General features: G+C 43.6%; 1 protein-coding gene across 3 annotated transcripts in view; it reads left to right on the forward strand.

Annotated features, from left to right (window-relative positions):
• Nucleotides 1-10,757, forward strand: part of cwf19l2 (CWF19 like cell cycle control factor 2) — a 231,319-nt gene extending 220,562 nt beyond the window's left edge. For all 3 annotated transcript variants that reach the window (XM_068033738.1, XM_068033739.1, XM_068033741.1), the window contains exons 17-18: nt 1,667-1,768; nt 10,243-10,757. In XM_068033738.1, coding sequence (XP_067889839.1) covers nt 1,667-1,768; nt 10,243-10,383 — 243 coding nt within the window. In that variant the 3' untranslated portion in view covers nt 10,384-10,757. The remainder of the gene's footprint in view (nt 1-1,666; nt 1,769-10,242) is intronic.
• Nucleotides 10,758-10,974: the final 217 nt, after the last annotated feature.

The following is a 10,974-nucleotide window of genomic DNA, read 5'->3' on the forward strand; positions in this document are numbered from 1 at the left end:
TTGCTGGGTTGGATTTTGCTGCTAACATGCACCTGTGATAGCAAACTATATCTTCAAAAAAAAAACATCAATTTTAACATCACTATCTTACTGGCACAATACATTGAAACCTGTAATGTGCTGTGTCATTGGAGGGATCAAGCTCATGTTATGACCAAGGGGGGAGAAATGCCACTGTTAATTCAGTCTCACTACTCCACAAGTCACAGCAGATCAAATTTGTCCCCCAGAATAAAGTACACCAACCAGGTTTCTTTAAACAACAACATTAACTATTATTAGAAAATAAATAATAAGTCTTAACTACTAATGAGATAAATCTGTATATATGCAAAGTCCTTAGCCCTCATGCATGCACACACATACATTTAAAAAAACAGTAAACCAGGGAAAAAGGATTTTTTGGTTTACAGCTGTTTCTAGGAATAGAAGGAATAATAAAAATAAATCAGTTGTCATGTTCTGATAGGAAATCTCAGTTGGGTGAGGTGTCCCAGAATCAACTAGTCAGATGCCACTCTAAGTGTCTCCAGGTGAGGTTGTTGAACAGTCTTTGATGGGTAGGCATTCAAGGCAATATGACTACAGCAGGTGTCACACAGGTCTTTCAGCAGGGGTGAAGCAACCGGTCTGCTCAGGACTCACAGCAGAAACACAACAGTAGCAACTTTCTGCAGGTTCCAGGATTTGTCCAAACACAGGAGGCAACTAGAACCACACTGGATGAAGGAATTTTTCAGAGACAGGAGGCAATAGGAATCTGTCACCTTTCAAATGCAGGATTTCTTTTCAAGGGATTCAAGTCTCCTTTACAGGGAGAGGTCTTTTTCTGTAGTCTCCAGCAGATAAAGTCTAAGTTTCAAATGCCTACTCTTTGTCCAACTCAATGGTTTTTAAAAGTCCAAAGTGAAACCAAAAAGCCTTCCTGAGCCAATCATGTGACCAGGCCGAGAGTCTCCCCTGTTATTTAAAGTGTTGCTCTTAGGAGGTCAAATCCCCTGGCTGGCTTCCTTGAAACTGCTCGTTTTTCCTATTATTGTATAGAAAGTCAACATCCAAAAATTCCAACTATTTGCAGGTGTGCATGTCAACTGAAAAAAGGATTTTCAGTGTTTAAAACACACAGAATTCTAAGATTTTATTGCTAAATTAAAACCTCTTGTAACACACAGGATCAGCCTTGTGATCCCCCACGCTGTCACAGTGGGTAGCTAGGTGCTGTCATACAGGGAGGAATGGAAAATTGGGAGTTTTGAATACTCGGTTTTGAGTCATTATATTCACTGAGATATTAGTACTAATATACCAGAACCTGTTTCCATAGAAAACCAAGTGTAGTAAAAAAAAAAAATTTAACTTTTTAGTGAATATTTTGTATTAACTGAAGATGCCAGTGAGGTAAATTTGTGTGGAATTATGGGATATGAACCCTACTAACACTGAGTTCAAACTGCACATTTTTATTTAATATAGGACCTTCACAGGGTGAAAGTATCCTCTCTGTTGACTACAGTTTAGACCAGACTTGAACCCAGAACAAACCAACAATCCTTGAGTATTTCAACACTGATATTTCCTGTTTTCATTTCGATGCAGACAGCTACACTTCACAAAGTCAATATTACATAAGAATACTCATCAATATTAATAATAATTACTTTTTCAGGTTCCTAAAGGGCTCCCTTATTTTTCTGTGGATTTTGGTCTCCAAGGGGGATTTGCTCACGTCATTGAAAATGAAGAGAAGTTTCCTTTTTATTTTGGAAAGGTAATCCTTAATTGCTGGTAACTTGTATTGCTGTGGAGCTTTATGGCACAAACAATGAACTTGATGCTTCCATCAATCATCTTGGCAAAAATTTAATCAGTAGAAAAACTCATAAAATGGTAAACAAATTGGCTGCCTGGAATGTCATGCTAATTATGGTATATTGAATTTGTCTTTCAAATAATAAGTTCTTGTTGCTGTTGTGACAGGCTGTGTGAGTTATGATGATTTGGTCACCAGGTGATTTCAGGGAACTACTTACAGACTCCTCCATGTTAACTTTGATAGTTTTACTTTTAGCTCTGCAAGTCTGTTTAAACAGTCTAATTTAATCCTGCAATTTAAAGGTTTTTTTTTAAAAGCTGCCTTTTTCAAAGAATTCTTGATGAAATCAGTGGTACTCATCAAAATATACAGTTCCAACAAAATGTGTGATTTAAATCCCTTTAGTGCTGAGATGCTAGAGGAACAGAATGTTTTCATTTGGTTTTGATGGCTATTGAATTGCTAATATCTAGTAAATAAAACATATTTATAAGTCAAATAAATAATTAAACACAGTAACACTCCTGGTAATCTGTCAGGACTGAGGCATCATTTGGCCAGGTTTGAGGAACTGCAAATGTGTGATTCTACCTATATGCACTGTGTCCTCATTTCCCAGGCATTGTGTCATGCTAAGGCATGTGCAGTATGCTTCCTGTGCCAGTGGCAGGAATGCAAATAGAACCTTAGAACCATTTGGTCTGTCATATCTGTGCTGGTGTTTTTTTCCAGAACACTCTGAAACAAATCCCTCACCTCATTTTTCCCCTTGTCCTATGTCTTCTACTTCAAATATTTGTTCAACATTCCCTTAATTCACTCAATGGTCTCTGCTTCAACCAGTTCTGTATATAGGAAAGCATTCTATGCCCCAAACAAACTTCTGCATAACAAACATTTCTCCGAACTCCTCTTCTTAGTCTTTTAGTAATGATTTTAAAATAAAGGTCTCTTGTCATTGATTCCCCAACGAGGTGAAATAGCCTTTCCCGATTCATGCTATTTTCTCCTTATGCCCCATCAAAGCCATTTCATATCCGCAATATTGAGCTCAGTTGTGGTCATAGTTTTGGTGCTGCGAGTGCCAATTTGGTACCAAAATGGCATTTGAGCTGAATGCCACCTTGGTTAGGATGTATGAAATGTGCACCGGAAGTATGCAGAGTGGGAAGATTGTGACGCCAGGCAATGTGTAATGCTGATTTGACGCCATTTTCGATTTTGCCTCTCTGGTTAACACCCTCTCTTAACCTCGCACAGTGCAGCAGGAAGGCGCCCCCACCAGCTCTATTTAAAGGATCATCATCAACTTGTAGATTTGTTGCTGATTACTTTCTGTTGGCTCTGTTTGAGTTTGTGGAAGTGCTGGATGTTTGGGGGTGTTGGTTATAGTTGGTAAAGTCTTCAGGGAGTCATGCTGTACTTGAAGAAGGTGTTGGTTGTGACTGCAAGTATTTGCTCCCAGTCATCGATGCTATAGCAGCTGTCCTCCTTCGACTGCAGGATGGGACGTAGATGGTGCAGAGGCAGCAAATAAGGAGAAGCTGCACAGAGAGGGAGGAGTAGGAGAAGGGCTTTCAGCCGGAGGCCTCATCAACATCGGGCCTTCCAGGAGCACTTCTCTTAACCTCCATTTAAGCCAGGAATTGTGTCTGCGTCATTTGCGATTCACAAAGGAGATGCTTCAGAACTCTGCCACCTCTTGGAACCAGATCTGCAGCCTCAGCAGGGTAATGATGCCGCTGCCAGTGTCTGTGAAGGTGGCCGTGGTCCCTAATTTTTCCGCATTGGGATCCTTCCAGGTTGGAACGGGTGACATACCTAACATCTCCCAGTTTGTTGTCCACTGCTGCATCAGAGAGGTGGCAGAGGCTCTTTATGCCAGGAGAGGGGACTTCATTGTGTTCTCTCTGAACAGAGAGAAGCAGGCAGAGCGTGCATGTCTTTGCCAAGATAACAGGCTTCCCTGTGGTATAGGGTCCCTTTGACTGCACACATGTTGCTTCGCAGGCACTGCATTTTAATGCAGAGATATCCCGCAACTGCAAAGATTACCACTCACAATGTTATTTTGGTGAGTGACCACACTTAGCGCATCATGCTGGTGAATGCCCGAATCCTGGCAGTAGTCATGATGCATTCATTCTGCATCAGTCCGCTGTTCATTCAATCTTTCAACCATCATGTCAAACCAGAGGGTGATTTCTGGGTGAGGGGCTATCCACTGTATGTCTGGGTCACGACTCCCCTCCGCAACCCAACCACACTTGGCCACCATGCATATATCGAGAAACATCATTGAACAGACAATCAGGATGCTGAAAACAATGCTTGCACTTCCTCAGCTGCTCTAGAGGAGCTCTTTAGTACTCGTTGGAGAAGGTGTCTGATCAGTAGTGGTCTGCTACATCCTCCTAAACCTGATCATCATGAGGGTACAGCCGTTGTCACCAGGGATTTGATAACCATTTCAGGAAGAGGAGGACGAGAGGAGCCAACCGCCACATTCACTTTTCAGATGGATTCTCCATGAGCTCATTCAGTTCTGGGTCCCTGTGAATACAGCCCCAGATCCCCATTGTGCAAAGGTCCCACGTCTGATTGATCCTCTGTAATGAGCCATCACAGCACTATCTTGGCCACAATCCTGAAATAAAAGCCACCATAAAACAACCATTCCAGACCAACCTGATCCAACAAATCATCGAATATTCCATACAAGCTCAACTATTCACCTTTGTGCATTCCCTTAGTGTCTGTCCTCAATAAGCCTTTGCATGTCCTATTGCTGCTATGCAGTACTACCCCAGTGACTACAACATGGCTGGTGAAAGGCTGCTGACTTTCAATGGGGGAAACTGCAGATGGCCTTGCAAGTCGCCCTCGAGCATCTGTGGGACCAGAAGGCCCAGCTTCAGACTGCCCTATCTCGGCATGAGTGGTAGCAGTCTGGGCTGGCTGGCTGACTGACAGACGACAGCAAGGTGGAGTGAGAGTGGTGGGAGCACGAATGCTATCATCCTCAGACAGCAGGTTTCTGCTTCATAGAGCCACTGCCACTCCACCAGGTTGGTGCATCAGAAATCCAAGTAATTTGCTGCAGCACATATTGCTGGACTGCTGTGGGACCCTGCAAGCTCCTTTGAGCGCTGGTATATGCAGCCATGATGGCACCAGTCTATATCTGCATCGCTACAAACTGGGACTTCATGACCTCAATCTGAGCTTCCTTTGCAGCAATCAGACGGGTGGCTTCTGCTTGTGCTGCAATGGAAGCTGAGACATCGACCATCAGAAGCTGCATCATGGTCAGGTCCACAAGTGCTCTCATGGTGTTGGCCGCCACTTCCATGCTGAAAAGAATAGGCACCAAACTCTGCACAAAGCCCTTAACTGTATTAGAGCTGGACTCTTCCATGCTCCTTGACAGTGATGGCAGGCTTTCTGTCAGGCCTGTCAATGCACCAAGCATTTCTCTGTGCATATTGATCAGCCTTTTTTCATACACTGCCCCATAGAAGTCCTCATCTTGTGTCTCCTGCTGCAGAATCTGAGTGCGACCTCACCCTCTGAAGAGCTGGCACCTGTGTGCAAGCTGAGAGGTTTAATGTGTAGCTTGTAGCAGTGCTAAGTATGTGAGGATGAAGTGAGGCTATGAATTTGAGGTATGTGTCACGGTTGATAAAGACTGTTGCTAGCTGAGTGAAGTGGTTGTGGTGAAGTTTGGGTTCCGTCAGGGCCACTCAGCTCCTGACCTCATTACAGCCTTGGTTCAAACACAGACAAAAGAGCTAAACTCGAGGTGAGGTGACTGTGACTGCCCTTGACATAAAGGCAGCATTTGACTGAGTATAGCATCAAGGGGCCCTAGCAAAACTGGAGTCAATGGGAATCAAGGGGAAAAATCTCCGCTGGTTGGAGTCATACCTAGCACAAAGGACAGTGGTTGTGGTTTTTGGAGGTCAATCATCTCAGCTCCAGGACATCACTGCAAGAGTTCCTCAGGGTAGTGTCCTAGACCCAACCATCTTCAGCTGCTTCATCAATGGCCTTTCTTCAATCATAAGGTCAAATGTGGGGATGTTCATTGATGATTGCACAATTTTAGTGGTAGTAACATTTGCACCACACAGTGCTCGGCAATGATCATCTCCAACAAGAGAGAATCTAACCATCTCCCCTTGACATTCAATGACATTATGATTGCTGAATCTCCCACTCTCATCACCTGGGGCCATTGACCAGAAACTGAACTGGAGTAGCCATATAAATACCGTGGCTACAAGAGCAGGTCAGAGGCTTGGAATCCTGTGCCAAGTAACTCACCTCCTGACTCCCCAAAGCCTGTCCACCATCTACAAGGCACAAATCAGGAGTGTGATGGAATACTCTCCACTTACCTGGATAGGTGCAGCTCCAACAACACTCAAGAAGCTCGAGACCATCCAGGACAAAGCAGCCTGCTTGATTGGCACCCCATTCACAAACATTCACTCCTTCCACCACCATTGCACAGTGGCAGCAGTGTGTCCCATCTACAAGTGGCGCTGCAGCAACGCACCAAGGCTCCTTAGACAGCACCTTCCGAACCCACGACCTCTACCAACTACAAGGACAAGGGCAGCAGATGCATGGGAACAGCACCACCTGCAAGTTCCCCTCCAAGTCGCACACCACCGTGACTTGGTACTATATCGCCATTCCTTCACTGTCGCTGGGTCAAAATCCTGGAACTCCCTTCCTAACAGCACTGTGGGAATACCTACCCCACATGGACTGCAGCAGTTCAAGAAGGCAGCTCACCATCACCTTCTCGAGGCCAATTAGGGATGGATAATAAATGCTGTCCTAGCCAGTGATGCCCACATCCCATGAACGAATAAAAAAAAAAAATGGAGCAGTGTGTGAGGCTGGTACTTCATTTGTAAGGATGGAATAGTGTATGAGGCTAGAGATTTATTTGTAAAGAAAGGACACATGAGGATGCATTCACTGACCTTGCCACTCGTGTGAGATCATTAAACTTCTTGCAGCACTGCATCCGGGTTCTTGGGGCTAAACTGTTGGCATTGACTGCAACAGTTACCTGCCTGCTTTCTCTGCCTTCCCAGTGTCTGCCTGGAGGTCCTCCTAGCCACCCATGCCCCCCCCACCCCGAGGGAAGCGGATGTCTGTCCTCCTGTTAATCTCCTGCACCAAGGCCTACAGTACTTGGGACATGTTCTCTTGCTATTTTTCTAGGTTCTTCCTGCTCATTAAATCCTCTTGCACATTTCCTGCCCCTGCTGCAGAATGCACCACCCCTTTCTCCCCTTTAAAAGGTGCAGGCTGGCTTTAAGTGTTATCTTGCTTGAACTTGGGCCCCAGGTGAGGCATGCAGCCACATGACAGTGCGCTTAGCAGTCGGCTACATGCAGTTTGCGTGCTGTCTGCGTTACTTTGAATGGGCATAGGTTAATCATGCATTGAGATCCTTGCATCCGTTTTCGGGAGCTATCTAATTTTTAGTCCCCTAATTTTTCCATTAAATTTCTGTTCCCATTCTTTTTTTCCTGCGATTCCTTCTATGCAAACAGAAGTGTCACGCACGGAAGGAGCCCTGATGAAATAAACAGTGAAATGGAAGAATTGTGAATTAAATAGTTAACTGTTAAACAAAACCATTAGAAAAAGGACATTTGTACTACATTCAAAATGGAGTAGCGGTCACGTGACCCCTCTCTCCTGTACTGGAAATCAACAAACCTGTCTGCAAAGATGGAACTTGTTAACCTTGTCTGAAATAGCTCTGGGGAGAATGCCTTTGAAATTGAAAAGAGCACTATTGCATATTGATGACCTCTTTCGACATGAATGAACTAACAAAGGTTCTGGAGGCAGACTAGCTCACAGCCCAAACCAAAATGAATAGGTGTAGAGTAGCACTGTGTTAACAGAATGGTCCTCATTCAGACATCAATCGGTAGCCATCCTGGTCCATTGTGCGGTCACTAGGGGAGAAGGCCATGTGTCTCCTAACAGAAACTCTAATGTGATAGATTTTTACCTTAAAAAGGAAGTCCTCTGGAGAGAGAGGGGAGATCAAGCCAACGCCTGTCATTCCAACCAGAGGTTTTGCAACTGATCCAGCTAAGCAAGAAGAATGCTGCTGAACAACAACTGGAACAGACACTATAGCAGAGATATCATAAAGTGACTTTGAGACTCCATCTGTGAAGGTAACAAAATCCACATCATCAGCTTTGTGCTGAGTTGGGCTCTACAACACCTCAATAACTTCAAGACTTATAAACATCCAGGCCTGCAGCTTTAAAAAGACTTCCCTCCTGAGAAGATTCAACAGGTTTACTGTAAACCACAAACACTTGTCTCACTTTGGACTCTAAACTACCCCTTTTCCCTCTATCTATCTATTCTTGTCATTCCAACTGTTAAACAAAACCATTAGAAAAAGGACATTTGTACTACATTCAAAATGGAGTAGCGGTCACGTGACCCCGCTCTGGAAGTGGTTCAAGAGTTCACCTACCTAGGCTCAACTATCACCAGTAACCTGTCTCTAGATGCAGAAATCAACAAGCGCATGGGTAAGGCTTCCACTGCTATGTTCAGACTGGCCAAGAGAGTGTGGGAAAATGGCGCACTGACACGGAACACAAAAGTCCGAGTGTATCAGGCCTGTGTCCTCAGTACCTTGCTCTACGGCAGCGAGGCCTGGACAACGTATGCCAGCCAAGAGCGACGTCTCAATTCATTCCATCTTCGCTGCCTTCGGAGAATACTTGGCATCAGGTGGCAGGACTATATCTCCAACACAGAAGTCCTTGAAGCGGCCAACATCCCCAGCTTATACACACTACTGAGTCAGCGGCGCTTGAGATGGCTTGGCCATGTGAGCCGCATGGAAGATGGCAGGATCCCCAAAGACACATTGTACAGCGAGCTCGCCACAGGTATCAGACCCACCGGCCGTCCATGTCTCCGTTATAAAGACGTCTGCAAACGCGACATGAAATCGTGTGACATTGATCACAAGTCGTGGGAGTCAGTTGCCAGCATTCGCCAGAGCTGGCGGGCAGCCATAAAGACAGGGCTAAATTGTGGCGAGTCGAAGAGACTTAGTAGTTGGCAGGAAAAAAGACAGAGGCGCAAGGGGAGAGCCAACTGTGCAACAGCCCCAACAAACAAATTTCTCTGCAGCACCTGTGGAAGAGCCTGTCACTCCAGAATTGGCCTTTATAGCCACTCCAGGTGCTGCTTCACAAACCACTGACCACCTCCAGGCGCGTATCCATTGTCTCTCGAGATAAGGAGGCCCAAAAGAAAGAAATCTATTCTTGTGTAAGTGTGTGTGGGTGAATGTGTAAAAATAAAGTTTTTTTCTGTAGGTTGTTTAAAAAAAAAAATGTCATTTGGCCGTTTATTTGATCCTAAAGACACTCAGCGGCTAACACATCGTTTTGAACAAAACACGAATGTGGTCAGTTGGGAGGTGAATAGTGGGAACCACCCACACCCCTTTCCACCTGTCTGTAACAGAAATGTTACACCAATGTGTTTTGTTAAATGATAATTTTCTTAGGTTCACTGACTGGAGATCTGAATTAATATTTTGTTAAAAATTTAAAACCAGCCTAAAGGATGATTTTGCTAAAATTAAAGCAAAATACTGCAGATGCTGGACATCTGAAATACAAGCAAGAAATGCTGGAAGTAGCAGGTCTGGCAGCATCTGTGGAGAGAGAAGCAGAGTTCGTTGTTAACTCATGAAAACCTGTCCGATTGATTATTGTTATGATCACAGCAAGTATGTAATCAAACACCTACTGAATTGGCCACTACATCCACTTTAAGGAAGAATTAAATCTGTTCTGGTCAAACAAGGAAAGGGAAACCCTTCAACCCCTCCGCACTTGATTATAACAAAAGAATTAATGAAAGTTGTGTTGTATAAAAAAAAAAGCATTTGCCTAAGAAACTAATCTCAGTTACTCAAGTAGTATGTCAACTTTGTCGACCAACACACAGAGCAGAAACCATGGATTTGGGACCGCAATTCACTGCATTACCAGAGCTATCCAAATGAAGACAATGTAACTGTAAAGAACAAAGCTATCAAAAATAGAATGATGCCTCAATGCTAATTAAATTCTTCAGTCACAAAATCATTATAAAAAGTGGGACTTAGAATTTGCAGTAATTTGCTTTCATATTAGAAAGTGGGGAGAATGCAAGTCAACACGGAGCACTCTCAGTGAGCACCACAGAGCTGAGGGAGGAAGTTGACCTTGACCCCAGTTGTCAAAATATTATGCAAGTGGGATAGGGGTGCCAAAACGACAATAGAATAACACAAGGATGATAAAAATACAATTTTTAAAAATTTGCAGAAGAAAGGTTGACATAAACTGCTTTTTTTCTCTTTAAAGGAAATAGTTGGAGGCATGTTAGACCTGGAGCCAAGGCGTTGGAGGAAGCCAATCAGAGAAAACTTTGATGATCAGAGGAAGAAAGTGCTGCAGTTCTCACATTGGTGGAAGCCATACGACTGTACCAAAAATAAGGAATAATGTAACCTAGTGCAGCAAAATGACTATACTGTCTTGAAACATGGCGATTGGAGGATGGGAACTCTGTGCTTCTCTACTATGGTTTTCTAAGTTTTGAAATGCTGACTAATTTCAAGATCCCACTGTTTTTATCATGAAATATTGAGAAGCTAGCCAAAGTATTTAAGATATGGATTGTGCTGTACTAAAAATAATTTAGTTGCAAATTGGTATAATTTTGAACTGTAAATAGAAAGTCCAGAAAGCCCTGTATCTTGATGCTTAAAGTTGTATAATTTTCATTCATCCTAGTCTGTGAGATCAAATCTCATTATTTTCAGTCAACATTTATCTGAGCAAATAAAATTTGATACTGTGAACAATGGTGAGATTACATCATTTCACAGCCATCCCGAGAGATCTCCCTTCAAGTTGTTGAGGACTAACAAAACTGCACAAAGATGTATTGGACCGAGTCAATTAACAACCAAAACACAGAACATAAAAAATAGGAAAAGGAGTAGGCCAATTGGCCCCTTGAGCCTCCTCCCCACTGTTCAATAAGATCATGGCTGATCTGATTGTAGCCTAAACTCTACTTTCCTGCCTGTC

Source organism: Heterodontus francisci, chromosome 6, assembly GCF_036365525.1.
Source record: "Heterodontus francisci isolate sHetFra1 chromosome 6, sHetFra1.hap1, whole genome shotgun sequence".
In the NCBI taxonomy this organism is placed as follows: domain Eukaryota; kingdom Metazoa; phylum Chordata; class Chondrichthyes; order Heterodontiformes; family Heterodontidae; genus Heterodontus; species Heterodontus francisci.